Source organism: Oculina patagonica, chromosome 4 (assembly GCF_052425735.1).
Source record: "Oculina patagonica isolate OP01 chromosome 4, crgOcupat, whole genome shotgun sequence".
Taxonomy (NCBI): domain Eukaryota; kingdom Metazoa; phylum Cnidaria; class Anthozoa; order Scleractinia; family Oculinidae; genus Oculina; species Oculina patagonica.
Window position 1 is genome coordinate 44,510,995 of NC_135761.1, and position 20,017 is coordinate 44,531,011.

The 20,017-nt window shown below is 38.4% G+C and overlaps 1 protein-coding gene across 5 annotated transcripts; it reads left to right on the forward strand.

Moving 5' to 3' along the window:
* Positions 1-955: 955 nt before the first annotated feature.
* Positions 956-19,580, forward strand: LOC144652564 (organic cation transporter protein-like). Of its 5 annotated transcripts, none has more exons than XM_078512617.1 (10): positions 956-1,048; positions 10,817-11,111; positions 12,355-12,583; positions 13,657-13,855; positions 14,678-14,893; positions 15,495-15,629; positions 17,083-17,180; positions 17,407-17,521; positions 18,335-18,407; positions 18,654-19,580. In XM_078512617.1, the coding sequence occupies exons 2-10, from the start codon at positions 10,821-10,823 to the stop codon at positions 18,804-18,806; spliced, it is 1,509 nt and encodes a 502-aa protein (XP_078368743.1). In that variant the 5' UTR covers positions 956-1,048; positions 10,817-10,820; the 3' UTR covers positions 18,807-19,580. The 5 variants fall into 5 exon arrangements, with proteins under 5 accessions (XP_078368743.1, XP_078368747.1, XP_078368745.1 ...); XM_078512621.1 differs by having other exon boundaries at positions 17,410-17,521; XM_078512619.1 differs by lacking the exon at positions 956-1,048 and adding an exon at positions 6,595-6,656.
* Positions 19,581-20,017: the final 437 nt, after the last annotated feature.

Consider the following 20,017-nt stretch of genomic DNA (forward strand, 5'->3'; position numbering starts at 1 on the left):
TTCTGCAACACCAGCAAAGAAATATATTTTTTTAAAAAAAATACAATGTTTAATAAAAATTTTATTATTTTGGACGCATAGAACCGATTTGAACAAGACCAGCAATTAAATTTAGCATTTTATGTGCGCAGAATACATGAATGCTCTCCATGCAAATATATGCACCTGGCTGGCACAACGGACACATTTATTCAACAACGGACTGGCAGCGCCAATATTAGTTCCCCTACTGCTGTATGCGACAAATGGATTGAATAGTGAATTGCACCAAGCTACAGAAACACTCGCCACAAATTTGCGTGCGCGACAGAATGGGCGACAGCTTGCTTTGAAATAAGCAATTTTTAATTTTCATTTGTCGTTAAGCACTTATAATCAAAGTCTGTATAAAACAAATGACACAACTGTCAGTAGCATTTCTTACGAAAACTTTCACTGACGTTTATTGTATTTGCATAATTGTTGCCAACAATTAACACAAAACGACCATTTTAATCGCTATAAAAAATAATAAAAGAAAAAAGCTAGTTCAACGTGTAATTATATCGTTCCGCGTGCAAGCATTCTTTCTGTGGTCCGCAGTAGGTAATGAATGTTGCTCATTTATGTACCAATCATAAGAATGTAGCTGTTTTAATAGAGCAAGTAAGCTAAATTTTATTTATAATGCAAACGCGGACATGTAAAACGCAGACTGGAGAGGGATAAAATGCAGTCTGAGGGTAAAATGCAGATGCAGACCAGGGTTAAAATGTAGTGGCGAATCGACACAATCTTCCCCGTACCTAAGGCTGAAACTAACTGATCGGCAGAGAATGTTTCGCACGAGCGAAAAATTTCGCCAGCCACGTGTCGCGTGTATTTGGAAGGGGTAAAACGAGTGGACTCATATTGTTTTCCCCGGCAGTGCAGTGCATTACCCTCCACGCAGTCTGCGTTTTGCATTGACCAAAGAGGCAACTGAACACAATTCGGCCTGAATTTTAGACGTGTTCCACTGGTCGTGCGGGAGAATTTGATATAAAGCTACAAATCGTCGATTTCAAAGGTACATCACTGAGTCGTGTTAGACCAGTTAAAACTGAATTTTTGAATACCTAGCTTATGCTTAAACGACTACAGATTTTGCATAACACATTATTGTTTTGTAAACTGTTCAATATAAAACAGCGAAATTCAAATAATTCGCAAGATCTCTTGAAAACAGACAAAGCTTAGCAGACAACGTAATTTGCATAATATTTGCCACACTCCTTTAAACGCAAAGATCAATACTCAAAATTCGCCAATTTTAGCCATTCAAACGTAATTTGCATAATATTTGCCACGTTCCTTTAAAAGCACGCGGAGATCAAAACACAGCAATTCGCCAATTTTAACCATTCAAATCGTTCGAAAAAGTTCGAAGTCACCGTGGCAAAGAATGATAAACTCAGATATTCAAAAGATAGTACAGAACGATTGCCCCAATTATTGACATTATAAAAAATTCCCATTGAGAATAAGTCAAATGAGTTCACATTTCAGTCTAAAACGCTTTTTACGCGTAGTTGCTACATTTTATTTCCATAAAGATGCCTAACGACTTAACGCAACACATTTCGATTTTATCATGTAGCAAACAATCACGTGCAACTTACACCCGGGAGAAGGCTGCCACACACGCAGCCGATCACTGAGTTGACACAGGAGTACAATTTTTTTGTTAAGAAGTTTTTTTATCATTTGAACTGTTGTGTTCAGTGTTTTATGCTAACTTTCGTCAATTTGAAATTCAACAAGGAGCTATCTCAAAAAGAAATAGTGTTCCGTTTCCGGTAACAAACTTCCTTCGCCATTGTTCTTCCGTGCGAGCAAGCACAAGACAACTAAATTTTCTAATCCAAGTGCTCTTATTGGTGGAAATTTTCTTGATATCAAATATAGCTAGAATGTTTACACAACAATTAAACACCGAAAGAGCTCTCATTTTACTTTTAACCAATACATTTTAATCGAAAAAATATTAAAAGTTATAAATAATTGAAAATTCTCAATTTAATTCAAATATGAAACTTTTTTTTTCGTGGGAGGAATACGCAAATCTCAATTTTAGATAGGAAAAATTAAGAGACTTTCCTTAATTGATTGCAGAGGAGGGATGAAACTGTTGTTAAAGTAGAGGTTTAACGGGTAAAGGCAAGGAGGATACCACGAGTTTTCTTTTCTTTAAAAAAATACTTCATTTTTTTTTCTTTAAAATAAATTAATTCTCTTTTGCAGTTCACCCACTTCGGTGCCAAATTTTTATCATCTAGGCAGAGAGCCTGCAGCCAATTCAGCAGGTGAACGTAAAAGATATCCCCACCTACAGTACCAGGAATCCGTCATGAAATTCGCCTCTTTCGCTTTTTTTCTTTCTAAGGCTTTCTTGGCCCCTATCTCGTTACAGTCCAGACGTTCTACTCCAAGGAAAAAGCTTTTTTTCTGCACTGTCAAGAACTGCGAAGGAACGCTCAAGTGGAAACCACATTAGATCGCCACAAGATATTTTTTTTTTTATTCACTTTTTTTCATTTAGATACCCCTTCTTTAGCGTTAATTCTTCATTGGGAATTATTTTACCTTCAATTCGCGTTATTTAGTCTCTTCAAAACCTTATTAATCAGCGTTTTTAAAGGTAATAGGCTGGATCATCGTTTATGTCTTGTATCACATCACCCTCGCATCGCAAAACTAGACAAAACAAACAAAAAAGCGATAAACATGAAACCTTCGAGGTCGATCACGAGCCAGGAGGATACGTGTATTTCGATCGATGATTTCGTCAGATTATCAAAGAGCAACTGCCCTAGCCCTGCGATGCCGACTTTCTCGCCCCGCTCGAAAAGAAAAGGAAAAACTGAATCAACGTTGAAGAGAAATGGAAGGGCGAAGGGACGTGATGGAAAATTGAAGAAAAAGCCCAGGACCAAGGTTTTTGAATTGTTACTTCTCAAATATCTAACCCGCCGGACAGGGTCTTTTTTACACCCACCAACATGGCCGCCACAGAAGATAAATAGATTGGGTACTTCTGAACTCAAAATAAGAATAATTTTTTCAAAGCTAAAAAATAAAAAATCATCTCGTGACGCCAACCGAACGTAGCCTCATTAACGACGCGATCGTTCATCGCGCCTCTTCACTCAACAAGTCTTTTCGATCTGAATTTATGATACATACACAGACGATTCTAACGTCTGTGATATGGGGCGAACAGATCACCCGTGTTCTATTCTTCTAGCTTCTCTTTCCCGTTCTTCGCCGTGAAACTGCAATAACTGAGAGTCACGAGTCACAGGTTTGTTCTTTCATTGAAGGCTGCCATTTTGTTGGATTAGGGCCATACGATTGTTTTTCGTAGGCGCTCTTTCATGCCAGGGGTTTGGGACGATCATTGAGAACCCCCAATCTTTCGATTGCCTACGATCGTCTCAGTATTTGCAAACGATCGATGCGATAGAAACGCGATCAACGAGAATCAGGCTTACGCGTCTTATCTTAACCAACAGCTACATCCTTCGACCACGTAGATCAGGAGGGAAAGTATTTTACCTGTCTAAATCTTAACATGAGTTATCTCCAGATGAAAGATATTTCATTATTTTTTTAAAATGAAAAAAGAGATATTAAAGGAGACGTTTCGCTGTCTTCAAGTTCAGTGTGAATGTCAAGTGCGATGGCATTATAAAAATGATTTTATAATAGAGCGTGAAGAATGTAGTGAAGATTGAATGCGAAAAGAGAGTGTTTTCGTTCAACTTCAAAAATGATTTATTTATTTATTTATTTATTATTTTTATTTATTTATTGCGGATCAACCTTTGATTAACGTGAATCACCTTCTTTCGCACAACCACAGGTGACCCAGATGTACGTGACATTTTGCTGCAAGTGGTGTTGTGTGACACTTGGCAGTCGTTACGAATACCAGGAAGCCGTATGTCTCTGTCGTATTTTTATCTGTTCTTGCATCACTCTCTCAGTTTTCCCGATGTATACTTTGCAGCATTCACATGGAATCCGCCTTGTTTAGCTGGCTGTAGGGCTTCTGTAGGTCGCACTAAGTGACCTTCCATCGATTTTGAAACTTATCTACAAGATCTACCATAATGACTCCCCCTCTTGCATGGCTCGACTTGATACCAAGTTTCAACATTCGTACAATTTTTGAAAAAAAAAATTAGTAATTTCCCCATTCAATGAAACTTTCAAAATCTTATAGAGGGGAAGTGCTCTGGAACCTTTTACCAGGAGAGTGTCACGAGGCGATGTCCCTCAGGAGTTTTGTGACAATGATCAACAAGTCGAACATAATTAGAAACACCAATTTTAACAATCTTTATTGTAAGATATCTTAGCGCTTTTTATCTTTTTTATCATTGTAACAATTTTAGCAATTTATCTATTTAGCAATAGGCGATTTGCATGATGGCGTCACTTGACTACAACTGCCAGAATCCTCCGCTTTGTCTTTTTGTCATTCTAATTATAGCAATTGTTTTTCAAACCCCACTGGGAATTCAAAATTTGAATAACAAAGGAAAGGCGAAATGAATTCTGGTATTTGTAGTCAAATGACGACATCGTGCAAATGTGCTATTAGTTTAACGTTTTTTTTTTACCTTAATATAGTTTTAATGTTTTTATCTACTAGACCCCACAAGCTATGTAGCTTTTTGATCCCATCGTGTATAAATATAAAAGGTTTTTGTTGTTGTTGTTGTTGTTGTTGTTGTAAGCGTTGTGTCTTATTTGTAAACGGTGCGAACGCCTTGCAAACAATCTCCTTCGTCGCCTGATGAAGATAGCCTGCGTTGCAGACGAACAAAACACCGTATATAACCGGGGTTTTGTTCGTCTGCGACGCAGGCTAGATGAAGACTATAGCAGTATAGCAGTCGAAACGTCGCGATCAACAGTAAGGGAGGAGTGGGGCTGGTGAAGCTTTAAGCGAAGATCCACTCTTTCGAAAAGATGACGTTGAATTGTTTGATATAATTCCTTAAATCCAAATTTTACAGGACAAGGGAAAAATAATATTCAATAGCAACACAATGTGGAAAAGATTATCGCCTTTAAATTTCCCGCGCGCCGCCATTTTAGATTTTATGACGTGTAATAGTTGCCGCTATTGTTTGAGAGCAGGGACCCTTTTGTGTCAAACAATTGGGCCTAAGTTGTACGCACTTTAGCCTGCGTAACTGGCGGTATTGTTGGGTTTTAAAGCGCCCACCAGCAAGCGGTGAAGCCGCGACAACGAGCGGCGCAGCCTCGAGTGGCTTGGGGAGGAGAAGCTTCAACTCCTCCTCCCCAAGCCACTCGCGGCTGCGCCGCTTGCTAGTGAGCACTTAAAAACCCAACAATACCGCCAGCTACGCAGGCTATACGCACTTATACGAGGCTTAAAACACATGTTCAAGTTTGATGGGTGTCAGACCACGTTGCGCACAATTTATCACCAAAGTGAACTGACGATAAATGATATCTTATGCGGCCACCATTACTCGGCTCTTTCAGAGTGGCGGTCTCTGTTGAACCGATCTATCGCATTCCAGATCAGATAAATTTTTCCCCTCAAACATTGCCTAGTGAACTATCTTAGGTTGTAACTAAATGCAACGACTTTAGTTTTTGGAAATTAGTACGTTAAAATGTATTTTTTGGGCTCTCAACAGTCAAGGCTTGTTTTAAGTGGTCCTACAAAGGTTGGAATATTATCAACCCTTCAATCGCTTTTTTATAAACATGCAAAGTATGGTGGACGGCCTTCATTTTAAATTCCAACTGGATCCTACTAAACAGATGCCAGTTATAAAAGAACCATTTTTATTGTTAGATTTCACCATTCTAAGTCGCAAGAATAAGACTGCCCGCACAAATAAAACTCGTAAAACGATTTAAATGGCTAAAATTGGCGAGTTAGTTGGTATCAAAGTTGCTTTCAAAGAATGTAACATAATATGCAAAAATGACGTTGTCTGCAACACCAGCAAAAGAAAATGATATTTTTTTAAAAAAAACTACAATGTGTCTAATGTAAGAGAAGTTGTGTTTTTATTCATGTTTGGACGCATATGAACCGATTTGAACAAGACCAGCAATTGTAAATTCAGCACTTTTATGGTGCGCAGAATACATGCATGCTATCCATGCAAATATATGCACCTGGGCTTGGCACATACGGACATCACATTTGTTTGACAACGGACTAAGGCAGCCCTAGCCAATATTACTAATATTAGTTCCACTTCTGCTTTATGTGACAAATTTATGAACGTGACGTGGCTTTCTGTTGAATCAGTGCATTGCACTAAGCAACAGAAACCTTAAGTGTATCTTCAATAGCCACAAATTTGCGTGCGCGACAGAAAGGGCGACAGCTTGATTTGAAATAAGCAATTTTTCATTTTTCATTTGTCGAAAATACTAATTGAATAATTATACTTTGCCTAAAACAAATGACACAACTGTCAGTAGCATTTCTTACGACGTTAATTGTATTTGCATAATTGTTGCCAACAATTAACACAAAACGACCACTTTAATCGCTATAAAAAATAAAAGAAAAAAGCTAGTTCAACGTGTAATTATATCGTTCCGCGTGCAAGCATTCTTTCTGTGGTCCGCAGTAGGTAATGAATGTTGCTCATTTATGTACCAATCATAAGAATGTAGCTGTTTTAATAGAGCAAGTAAGCTAAATTTTATTTATAATGCAAACGCGGACAATGTAAAACGCAGACTGGAGACCGGCAGTAAAATGCAGTCTGAGGGTAAGATGCAGACTGCAGACCAGGGTTAAAATGTAGTGGCGAAATACGAGTCACAAAGTCATTTTACCCCGTACGTTCTATCTTATAGGCTGAAACTCTTAACACGTTGCGTGATTTTAAGGAATGTTCGGCAGAGAATGTTTCGCACGAGCGATCACAAAAGTTAATCTCCAGTTCATTCACGTGTTCGCTCGTGCGAAACGTTGTTTGATGTTGTCTGGAACCTGTGGGGTAAAACGACAGTGGACTCATATTTCGTTACTTTACCCTTGGTCTGCATTTTACCGCTGGTCTGCAGTCTGCAGTGTGCATTTTACCCTCCACGCAGTCTGCGTTTTGCATTGACCAAAGAGGCAACTGAACACAATTCGGCCTGAATTTTAGACGTGTTCCACTGGTCGTGCGGGAGAATTTGATATAAAGCTACAAATCGTCGATTTCGAAGGTACATCACTGAGTCGTGTTAGACCAGTTAAAACTGAATGGTTCTTTGAATACCTACCTTATGCTTAAACGACTACAGATTTTGCATAACACATTATTGTTTTGTAAACTGTTCAATATAAAACAGCGAAATTCAAATAATTCGCAAGATCTCTTGAAAACAGACAAAGCTTAGCAGACAACGTAATTTGCATAATATTTGCCACACTCCTTTAAACGCAAAGATCAATACTCAAAATTCGCCAATTTTAGCCATTCAAACGTAATTTGCATAATATTTGCCACGTTCCTTTAAAAGCACGCGGAGATCAAAACACAGCAATTCGCCAATTTTAACCATTCAAATCGTTCGAAAAAGTTCGAAGTCACCGTGGCAAAGAATGATAAACTCTGATATTCAAAAGATAGTACAGAACGAATATGGCCCCAATTAATTGACATTATAAAAAATTCCCATTGAGAATAAGTCAAATGAGTTCACATTTCAGTCTAAAACGCTGTTTTACGTGTAGTTGCTACATTTTACCTCCATACAGCTGATGTTGAACGACTAAACGTGAAACATTTCGAATTTTTCATGTAGCAAACAAATAAATCATGTGCGACCTACACCCGGGAGAAGGTTGCCACACACGCAGCCGATCAGTTGGCACAGGAGTACAATTTTTTTGTCAAGAAGTTTTTTTTTTATCATTTGAACCGTTGTGTTCAGTGTTTTATGCTAACTTTCGTCAATTTGAACTTCAACAAGGAGCTATCTCAAAAAGAAATAGTGTTTCGTTTCCGGTAACAAACTTCCTTCGCCATCATTGTTCTTCCGTGCGAGCAAGCACAAGACAATTAAATGTTTGCTAATCCAAGTGCTCTTATTGGTGGAGATTTCCTTGATATCAAAATATAGCTAGAATGTTTACATAACAATTAAACACGGAAAGAGCTCTCATTTTAGTTTTAACCTATACATTGCTTTAATCGTAAGAAATATTAAAAATTATTAATAATAAAAATACCCACTTGTTAATTAAAATGAAACTTTCTCGTTTTCGTGGGATGAGAATTACGCAAAATCTCTAAGGATTATAGATAGGAAAAATTAAGAGACTTTCCCTCCTGAATCTGATTGCACGAGGTCGAAGGATGAAACTGGTTGTTAAAGTAAGGCGCTTAACGGGTAACGGCTTAAATTAGCATCACGAGATGTTTTCTTTTCTTTAAAAAAATACTTCATTTATTTTTTGCTTTGAAATAAATTAAATTCTCGTTTTGCAGTTCAACCCACTTCGGTGCCCAAATTTATTTTATCATCTAGGCAGAGAGCCTGCAGCTCAATTTTTCAGCAGGTGAACGTTAAAATGATGATGATAATTCCCCACCTACATGTACCTTATTATAGGAAATTAACGCGTCATGAAATTAACGCGAATTTCAAACATTCTCGTTAATTTAAGTCGCGTTAATTTTTGTTAACGTTAATTTCTATGGCTTTAATTTCCATTATTTTGGCCCCTATTTCTCGTTACAGTCCAGACGTTCTTAACTCCAAGGAAAAAGCATTATTTTATCTGCAACTGTCATAGATACTGCGAAGGAACGCTCAAAGTGGGAATAGTACCACAAACATTGTTTTCGTTTAAGATTATACGCCTACAAGTAGTGAAATTAACTTGTTTCTGTTGTGTATGTCACGTTAATTGTTTCTTCATTTAGAAATGGTACCCCTTCTTTAGCGTTAATTTCCTTCATTGGGAAGTTATTTTACCTTCAATTCGCGTTAATTTAAGTCTCGTTAATTTCAAATAACTTAATTAATACAAGCGTTAATTTCCTATAATAAGGTAATAGGCTGGATCATCGTTTATGGTTCTGTGGTTTATCTACATCACCTCTCGGCATTATTTCGCAAAACTAGACAAAACAAACAAAAAAGCGATAAACATGAAACCTTCGAGGTCGATCACGAGCCAGGAAGATTACGGATTTGTATTTCGATCGATGATTTCGTCAGATTATCAAAGAGCAACTGCCCTAGCCCTTGCGACATGCCGACTTTCTCGCCCCGCTCGAAACAGTGAAAAGGACAAAACTGAATTTACTGATAGAACGAAAATGGAAGAGTCTGAAGGCTATTGAATTCGTGATGGAAAATTGAAGAAGAAAGCCCGGGACCAAGGTGTTTTGAATTGTTACTTCTCAAATATCTAACCCGCCGGACAGGGTACTTTTTTACACCCACTTCAACATGGCCGCCACTTAAGAAGATTAAATAGATTCGGGTACCAATATGTCCTGAACTGCAAAATGAGAATTTAATTTACTTCAAAGCCAAAGAATAAATAAAGTATTTTCTTTAAAAAAAGAAAAGAAATCATCTCGTGACGCCAATTCTCGACACGCTGTTGCGCCGTTTCCCGTTAAGCCTGGTTGTCATATTAACGACGCGATCGTTTCAATCGCGCCTCTGTCACTTCAACAAGTCTTCTTGCGATCTAGGTCGATTATATAAGAACATTACACAGACGATTGCTAACGTCTGTGATGATTGGGGCGATCACGATCACCCGTGTTCTATTCTTCTAGCTTCTCTTTCCCTTCTTCGCCGTGAAACTGCAATAACTGAGAAGATAGGAGGTCACAAGGTTTGTTCTTTCATTGAAGGCTGCCATTGTGTTGGATTTAGGGCCAAAACGATTGTTTTTCGTAGGCGCTCGTTCATGCCAGGGGTCTGGGACGATCATATGAGAAACCCCAATCGCTTCGATCGCCTACGATCCGGTCTCAGTATTTGCAAACAATCGATGCGATAGAAACGTAATCATACGAGAATCAGGCTTTAAGCATCTTATCTCAACTAACAGTTTCATACTTCGACCTGGTACGATCAGGACGGAAAGTCTTTTAATTCTTTTTTGTCTAAAATCCATAAAAATCATGCACTGATTACTGATTCTCATCCAACGAGAACGAGAAAATTTCATTTTTGATTTACGATTAAATTGTCCTCAATTATTTTTCTAAAATGAAACTAGCGATATTAGAAGAGAACAATATTTCGCTGTCTTCGTGACAGCATTTTCAAGTTCACTGTGAATGTCAAGTGCGACGGCTATTTATGAATATGATTTTATAATAGAGCGTGAAGAACGTAGTGAAGTAATTTGAATGCAGTAAGAGGTACAAAAAATTAGGAGCAGATTGTTCTACGTGAAAAATAGACTCAGATTGAGTGTTTAGATCGACATCTCCACCAGCTCCATTTCCCGTTTAAGTAACATCCCCTGGTTTTTCTCGTAATCCGCTGTGAAGCCTGGAAGTCGAATTTAATTAATTTGCGGCATTTCTGACGCCACGGAGTCTACAAGAATCCTATCGCATTTAAAAGCGCCTGACGTTAGGCTTGGATGCAAAATTTCCAAACACGTCACTGTTATGCTTACCTTCGCTTGTTTAAATTTCAGTTAGACGCTGAAATAGCAAACGTGGATGTTTTTCCCAAGCGTATGTAACTTGCACAGTGTGTGACAGATAACAGAATACTTTTGCAAGCAGACTGAACGTTTCTTTCTTATCTGTAACAGAGAAATGGCCTTAACCCCTGATCAAGTTTTGGAAAAAGTTGGCAGCTTTGGTCGTTACCAACTACTGTTGTTAATCTTTGCTAACGTTCTTGGCTGGTGCTGGTATGGCTGGCCAGCACTGCTTAACACGTTCATCGCTGCTGAACCTGGCTGGCGTTGCGTCCAGAATAATAACAACAGCGAGTGTAAAGTGAATGGAACCGTGTACCCTGGGGATAAAAGCTTTTATCACAGATGCAATATTTCCAGGGATGCTTGGGAGTTTGTTGACGACTACACGTCAGCTGTCACAGAAGTAACTACCACAACTCTTATTTTACTTATTGTTGTTGTTGTTGTTGTTGTTGTCACCGTGTACAAACACTGCCCTAGCTTGATAAGAAAACAACCACAAAAATCGAGGTAAGAATAATTTGGACTGCGATTAGACCAAAAAAAAAATCATCTACATGGATTTCTAGATTGCGGAAGACAATGGTTTCGTTGTTGGGGAGGGGGGACAGCCTATAGGGCTTTCTTTTTTTGCTTTTAAATGCACTCTGCCCATTTTGGTAATTTAAACTGAAGAAAGTAAGCTGTATGAGTTTTAATGGCTTTTGTGTTCTGGTCACGTGAATTACCAAACATGGTCATGACTACCGAAAGTGAAGGCAACCTCCAATAGAACAAACATGGCTAAAAACTAAACCCAAGATGCTAAGGGAGACCAAGATATGACGGTTAGAAGTCATCCATAACAGCCATTTTTCTGTTTAGGGTCTCCGTCCTTAAGGTCATTACCCTGAAATAGAACTGAACATAGATTTTTAACCAAACTTCTCCTACTGGTTAATTACTTTAAGGGAACTTAAATTTTGAAATAAAAAAGGGGGGTCACCATATTCGTTTAGGAGCGGGAAGACCTTGACAGTTGTATATTCCATATCATTCCTTTAAAATTCCTCTGCGAGTACTGGCAACGTACACGTTTTAAGCGATTATTTATTTTGCAAACATAGGAATTGATCTGTTTTCATTTTACAAAAAGAAATTGATCACTACACCCAAAATATGAGAAACAATTGATAGGTCACCATACTCGTTTACGAGAAAGCGATAATTTACTTCTCTAGAGGACTAAGCCGTAAAGAAAAAAGCCGCCATTTTGTTGATGTGCGCGCGTTAATTACGCGTAAAATTCTGCGCAGTAACGATGCGCAATGCAATACAGGGCTATGACCTTAACGTGGAGCGAAATTATTATGCACTGAAAAGAAAGCTTTTGGCTTGATCTACGACATGACGTAATTTTTGCTGAATGTGACGTCAGAAGATGTGACAGTCAGAAGATGATAGAAATTGATACCAATTGGAACCTTTTGCTTTAAAAATTGATCTCTTTACTTTCCTTTTTAAATTTTTATTTACTATCACCACCTCAGCATACTCGTCATCATCATCATCATCATCATCATCATCATCATCATCATCATCATCATCATCATTAAAGATGAACGTTTCACTCGTTTCAGCAGTAACGTATTGTGATTCCCTTACAGTTTGACTTGGTGTGTGACAAGGAACTGTACGGTACTATCTCGTCCTCCTTGGTCTATCTTGGATCGCTAATCGGAAGTATCATCATCAGCTCTTTATCAGACAAACTGGGCAGAAAGACCATCATATTTGGTGCTGGTTGTGCAGTTTCCCTTTTTAGTCTGCTGACAGCTTTCCCGAAAGTTTACTGGCTCTTTGCTGTCTTTCGGTTTCTCGTTGGCTTTGGCTTTGGTATGTATAATTATTTTTCCTCTCTATATGAAATTAATTACTATTAAGGATGTAGGAATAGATTATTTTCATAATTTGTATATCTTAATTATAAGAATGACATACCCTTTTTCTGCAGACAAGATGGCGTGGAAATCTAGATACAATTGTGTTTAGTTTTAAGTCAAAGTTAAAGACTCGCTTGTTCAAAAGAGCGTTTTGCTTATATTTTTAAGATTTTTTCAATGGATTTTAACCTTTTTTAAGTTTTGGCAACTAGGTTTACTATTCTTGTATCGTTTTATTTTATTTGATATGTTTACTTTATATTAATTTTATTATTCATTTAATTATTTTATGGCGAATTTGAATATATGTGTGAAGAAATTCACGCCCTATCAGTTTTAACATATATCATAATATATGTGACTTGGTCTATGTGGCTTGGCGTTTCCTCGGCAACCAACAATGGGCGCCAAAAGTGTTGAGACAGTCGGCACTTTTTGAGAACCTTGGACAAATTTTACCCCTCACCCCTTCAATATAACCCCCTCCCCCCGAAACAATGTTGCATTTGCTATCTGCAAGACTTGCCTCGTTTGAGTACAACATTGAAAAAGGGGGGAGGGGGAGTGGTTTAGAAGCGACAGCAGATTAAAGGTGTAAAACGGGAATTTTAAATTAGTATCATGACGCCCATTGAAGTTCTAACAAGCTACTCCAGTTTATTTTTTGATGTAATATTTTGTTATTTTATATTAACAAGTCTTGGCATTTTATATTATTTTCTACTTTTTGTGTCCAATTTTGGCGACCAGGAATTCTTTTATATTAAGAAAAAAACTATTGAAATCGAAGATGGCGGAGTTTGCAGTAATACATTCAGACGTCATTTTTGCGATATGACGTCATGATTGGGACGACACTATTATTGGAATAACGAGGTATGGTGCTTGATATATCATACGAGTTTAACTAGCGCGGAGTAAATACTTCTAGAAATACAAGAGTGGACGACCTTCTTTCTGACCTACAAAAGGACCTTTTAAAAGGTAAAATATACATTTTATATACCTGTATTTTTCTTTCAATAGGAGGATCAGGAATTACAATTTTCGTTTTAGCCCTCGAGTTCGTCGGCATTGAGCACAGAAGCATGATGGGGACATCTTTGTGGTATTCTTTTCCTCTGGCTGCTATGGCCTTAGCAGGGATCGCCTATCTTAGCAAAGACTGGAGGATGCTGTGCAAAGTGACTGGGGCACCGGCAATCCCACTCCTGATTGGCTACTGGTATGCCGTATAGAAATAAATCTCTGATAGTACTGGAAGAAATAAATAATTTTGAAGTAATTTAATTAAAAAATAATGAGAACAAAATTCGAAAAGTTTGTAGTGCTAAAACTTACCCAGGCAGCAAAACGTGGTAAATGTTTGCGTGGGCGGTGCGCAAGAATTCGATGTTGTGCTAAGCTAGCTGCAGACAATAGGAAGTCCAAAAGCACAAAATTGTCCGAAACTATCTTCATTTTGCGTTTATGATAAACAAATTCAAAGTTTGTGTGGTGCACTGATCAATTTTTAACAGAAAAAATCTAAGAAGTTTGAGAAAAAAAAGCTGTTTTCGTGAAAATAGTAATTATAAAAAAGTACGACATTGAATTTCACGCTTGATCATATATTTTTTATGTTTTTTTTTTTCGAAATCGCGCACGTCTACCTGCTTTTAGCGATTAAAATAAAGTAAACGGGGCCTTTGTAAAGAATGACCGGTTTAAACATTCAGAAAACATCCAAGAAGTAGGTAATTTGCTTATGTGAAGTCAAAAATATCCTTACAGATTTTTATGGAGCTTCGTTTAACAGAGACAACAGAAGGGACACACACAAGGTATAAGTATCGAATAGCATTTCCAGTGAACATGCAGTTATGGAAACTCGATTCACTGCTAAACAATTGTGACGCCATTATCACGTGATGTTCACTCCGATCTTCATCTCCATGTTAAGATTCAGTTTTGGGAGATTCATAGGTCGAAGATGCTACTACAAAATTACTGGGACGAGCCAGCTAAAGAATCTAGCGTTCAATTTATTTTGTTGATTTTATTTCAGGTTTACTCCAGAGTCCCTTCGCTGGTTGATAGTGAAAGACAAGCCCGACGAAGCTTCAAAACTCTGCAAGAACATTGCGCGCGTCAACGGCAAAGAAGTATCTGAGGAAGACTTACACTTCGCTAGCGAAGAAGTAGGCCAAAGACTGGGTGATCTTCGGGATTTGTTTGGGTCTCGAAGTTTTGCGAAAAAGACCCTTATCATGTGGTATAGTTGGTAAGAAACCTTATCCTTTTGAGAATGTAAACATGAGTATTTCGTCGTTGGTGGATATTATGAACAATTTATCTGTTTATCATGCCGAACTCGGGCTTCTTGTTACAACGCAGCGATGGTGCAATGCCTATTGCGTCTATATGATGTCCTGCTTACACCACTTCCAGTTTTTTTCGTTTTACATTGTGTTTGTATTGTAACCATTCATTCCTAGCTTTTCCTATCCTAGAAAGAAATAGATATTTGACAAAATCACTGTTAGCGCTTTTAAAACTTCTCTCTCCGACACAAGTTTTATAATCGCGATGTTTACCCTAAAGAGTTGTAACATAGCTTGAGCAGCCGATTTAAAGTTTGCTTTGATGGAACGTTCAAGGGAAGGACATTGGATGCCGAAGGGCATCGATTTTTTCTCCTTCGTGCTAATAGTACTAAAGCCCAAATCGTTTTAAAACTGCCGTTGACATGGTTATATGGACAAAAAGCCTCTCATTTGTTCCAACAGGAAAAAAAAATGATTGTGTTGAGTGTCCATCAGTCCATGGATAAACCTAAGTAACTCAACTTTAAGCTTTCCTAGATATATGTATCTTCTCTTTAGGTTCGTGAATGGATTGATGTATTACGGTGTCTACTTCAGCATACCGACAATAGGTGGCAATCTGTACCTGAACTTCTTTCTTGCCAGTGTCATTGACCTTCCGGCAATCCCAGCAGGCATTTGGATCTACAACAGGTCAGTGACATCGCATTTTATTTAACCATTTGTTTTACCGATCATCAGAGTTAATTTTACATGACATTAAGGTTAATTTTTCATTATAATAATTTTATCGGGCATTGTGGCGTATTTTGCGTGCTAAAATGGTGAATTCAGCGGACTAAAATACATTTTAGTCCATTGCCGTGGACCAATCAGAAACAAGAAAAAAACGAAGCCAGCTAATCAGGAATGAAAACCATTCAACTGTTCGCGACGTTTCTTTGCAGGCTAGCATCACTTTAAACCCGGTTAATTCAGCGGACTAAAATACATTTTAGTCCACTGCTGTGGACCAATCAGAAACAAGAAAAAACGAAGCCAGCCAATCAGAACTGAAAACCATTCAACTGTTCGCGACGTTTCTTTGCAGGCTAGCATCACTTTAAACCCGTTTAGTTTGAGTCGAGGAGCTCCCATGCCATCTGCAACTGCAAACTTAAAGTTCTTGAGCTTGCAGTCGAGTAAAATCTCATCCATTCCAAGCATCCATTCCATGCAACATTTAAGGTGATCTTAAGAATCCACACCCCGAGTGGATACATCAGATTAAATCTATATCCGGATTTTAAGGAATCATGATCCGTGCGTTTCTTTGGGAAAGGATTCGAAAAACGTACATTGGCCCAGCGGTCTTTGCTGTGAAAATACAGGTTCGCTCTTTGTAAACACTGTCATTCGGAAAGTTTTGAGGCGCTTATTTCGATAAAAATTCCAAAATAATTCACGATAAAAGGAAACAGTAGCTTGATCAGTATGAAGTGTCATTTTAAACTGGATGCAGGTTTTTTGCATCCTTTTGAAATTGTCAGAAATGAAGCTTGCATTGATCATTTCGCAAACATTCTTAGCTCTTAGATGCGTTCTCGCAACATTGTGCTTGAGGCTAAAGGATAACTGTTTCGACGTGTGAATTTTTTAAAAGATTTTGTATGCTTAATTGATTTCAGGTAGCATATATTCGACGGAAAATAAATTTGTGCCGATATTTTATATGCAAAAAACATTTTCGGATTCTTTGTTTCTTTGGGAGTAAAGTATCCGTGTGATCTGAGATCAATAATCCAATTTTGGATTTTCCCAAAGAAACGCATCCTTAGACAGCTAACGATCAAAACAATTTAATACCCTGCAATCCTTTGTCGTGGCGATTTTTCTTTCACAAACTCATGGCCTCAACAAAAACTTTTCCGCTTGAACTAAAGCAAAATGTAGTGACGTCACCGGACGGCATAAGCGGCCGATTTTTTCGGGAGCATGCAACCAAAGAGAGATGCCTGAAATTCAGGCTTGGGTCAATGTTCTTGAGCATAAATATGTTTTTAGCCCTTCTCACAGCTTATTTAGCCCTCGCTTGGACTAAAATGAACCTAAGTCGGGCCAAAAACATACTTACGTCCAGTAACATCAACACTATTGTTGTATTAAGGTTTGGCCGCAAGAAAGGTGTCTTCATTCCCATGCTGTTAGCCGCTGCTGGTGCTGCTGGCTCAGCTATTTTAGCAACTTATGGCAAGGAGAATGATGGTAAGTTCTGATGGAATTTCCAATTTGTTTATGTAGTTTTTCGCCACGGTCATATAAGACAATAATTTGTCCATCGGCGTACTATATGTTTGTGAAGGCGCGTTAAGTGAGAGGAGAAAAGGACGATGCTGTAAGTGGTCGCGATGGTGGAGGACGAGGAGGAGGAGAAGGAGGGGAAGGATGTTTCTAGAGACGACTGATATAAGTTCTTTTCGTTCACTTTTAGCAGGATATCTTGCCGGAAAGATAATATTAGCCATGATTTGGGCCAAGTTTTGGATCATGATATCATACGACGGCATATTTCTTTATGCGGCAGAACTTTTCCCAACGGTTGTCAGGTAATGCATTCAATAATATTTAACCCTCGGACCTATAAACAGATTCATACCCCCACCGTGGAACAATTATAATATATAATGCACAGCAAAACTATTTTGCACTGAATAGAAAGCCCTTAGCTTACTCTACTAGAAGACACTCTACAAGATGACATTATATTTTGTTGGGTGTGACGTCATATGACTTCATTAGACCTGCCATCTTGGATCCGTCATCTTGGATTTCACCATTTCCTTAGAATGTCAGAAGATAACGGAAATTGGCCGTTCCGAGGTTGCGCGCGAGTTTCAAATTTTAAGTAATCGATAATTTGACACTACCCTATGAAAGATCATGGTGAGATTGGTCATTTGACCAAATTTGATGCTTTCAGAATAAACAGAAACGAAGTTATGGACCTTGAAACTTAGTTCAAAATCCATACAAACGTCTCTAATTGTGAGCCAGCGTCCCCCAAAACCATATAAACTCTTAAATTTTTTATCCGTTTTGTGACAGCTGCAAAATCCTGCCAAAGAGCCATTATATGAAAGAAACTAAGATGAAAATCACTATGTTTTCCCATTTTAAAGAGTATCAACTAATAAGAATATCTAGTGAGTTCTCTAAAAATTACAGGATTTGTTGCTTTGAATATCTTATTGCAATTTTGCACAATTTGTAAAAAGTTGCCTTCAGTTAAATCCCCCAGGCACCTCGATATAATAATTTGCTTATTAAACAAGTAAAAGTTAAAAAAGGTTTGATGCAACTTTAGAAGAGTAGTAGATAGCCTGTTTATGGCAAATGTTTAAGAATTTTTGTTCTTTTAGGAGCGTTGCCATGGGAACATCGGCCAGTGCATCCTATATTGGCCAGTTTACTGCACCTTACATCATCTTTCTGGTGAGTTTCTAATTCTGTTTGTTTGTTTATTTGTAGTTTTACTAACACAGATTTTTGATTGATTGATTGATTGATTAATTAATTGATTCATTGATTGATTGATTGGTTCATGATTGATTGATTGATTGATTCATTCATTCATTCATTCATTCATTCCTTGCTTCCTTCCCTCTTTTCTTCATTCATTCATTCATTCAAGACAGCGTCGCCGTCTAACATAACTAACGGATATGTGTTCTTTTTCAGCAACGTGTTCATCCGATTTTACCATACGGAATCATGGCATTGAATGCCTCAATGGCCGGGCTACTTTGTGTGCTTCTGCCGGAAACCCGGTACACACCAACATTAGAGACGATGGAAAAGCCTCAAGAAGAAGCATATAACACAAAGTTTTAGCAAGAGCGAGGCTGTGTTATGGAATAGCTTACCAAATTAAATAAAACGATCGTACTGGCTAAAACGATTTTTAAAAATCGAAATGCCGCTGCCATTGTAACGTCAAGTTTATGACATAACAACCTATCCTACCAATTTAGTCACAAATATATTTTAGGTAAACTCGAAAATTTTGGCAGCGTTTGGTTGAATCTTGAAAAAGTTATAAGCGTTCAAAGTCAGCGCAGGCACTTTTCCCCGCACGGTCTGGATAGGGTTAATATTGTTACTATTAACGTCTTGAGGATGCTAAAACTTCGACTTTTAACAATTATTTTTTCATGTGAGGCGTCAGCAGATCTATTCTTATCGACCTCTCTAAACGAGTTTAAAAAGGAATTAAAACCACACTTTCGGGTTTACCTAGGATTTAAATTTCTACACACGACATTCTTGTAAAGCAGGTTTATTATGTTACCTCTAGTAGTTAGTCTCTTTTAGTTATTGTTATTAGTGGTTTTTATCCTTTAATGTTCTTAATCTATGATTTTTACCTGAATGGAAATATCGTATCTTACTGTGCGACTTCTTTAACCAAGGTTACCTGACAAATCTGTGCAAAATAGGGAAAGAAAACCTTGTGACCGTAAAAAGCATTTGCTTGGGTGGCCTTGGTTGGAGTAGTTTCACTCAAAATATCAAAACTGCTTTTCTACAACAACAACTACTACCACAACCACTACCACTACCACTATAGCTACCGCTACCGCTACTGCTTCTGCTTCTGCTAGTGCTAGTGCTAGTGCTAGTGCTAGTGCTAGTGCTAGTGCTAGTGCTAGTGCTAGTGCTAGTGCTAGTGCTAGTGCTAGTGCTAGTGCTAGTGCCAGTGCCACTGCCACTGCCACTGCCACTGCCACTGCCACTGCCCCTGCCACTGCCACTGCCCCTGCCACTGCCACTGCCACTGCCACTGCCACTGCCACTGCCACTGCCACTGCCACTGCCACTGCCACTGCCACTGCCACTGCCACTGCCACTGCCACTGCCACTGCCACTGCCACTGCCACTGCCACTGCCACTGCCACTGCCACTGCCACTGCCACTGCCACTGCCACTGCCATTGCCACTGCCACTGCCATTGCTACTGCTACTGCTACTGTTACTGCTACTGCTACTGCTACTGTTACTGCTACTGCTACTGCTACTGCTACTGCTACTGCTACTGCTATTGC

What these genes read in the sequence shown, in the direction of transcription:
- LOC144652564 (XM_078512617.1), top strand. Translation starts at nt 10,821, where the DNA reads ATGGCCTTAACCCCTGATCAAGTTTTGGAAAAAGTTGGCAGCTTTGGT. An exon ending in TCTCGTTGGCTTTGGCTTTG is followed by an intron (nt 12,584 to 13,656) that starts GTATGTATAATT and finishes TTCTTTCAATAG; the next exon opens with GAGGATCAGGAATTACAATT. An exon ending in CCACTCCTGATTGGCTACTG is followed by an intron (nt 13,856 to 14,677) that starts GTATGCCGTATA and finishes ATTTTATTTCAG; the next exon opens with GTTTACTCCAGAGTCCCTTC.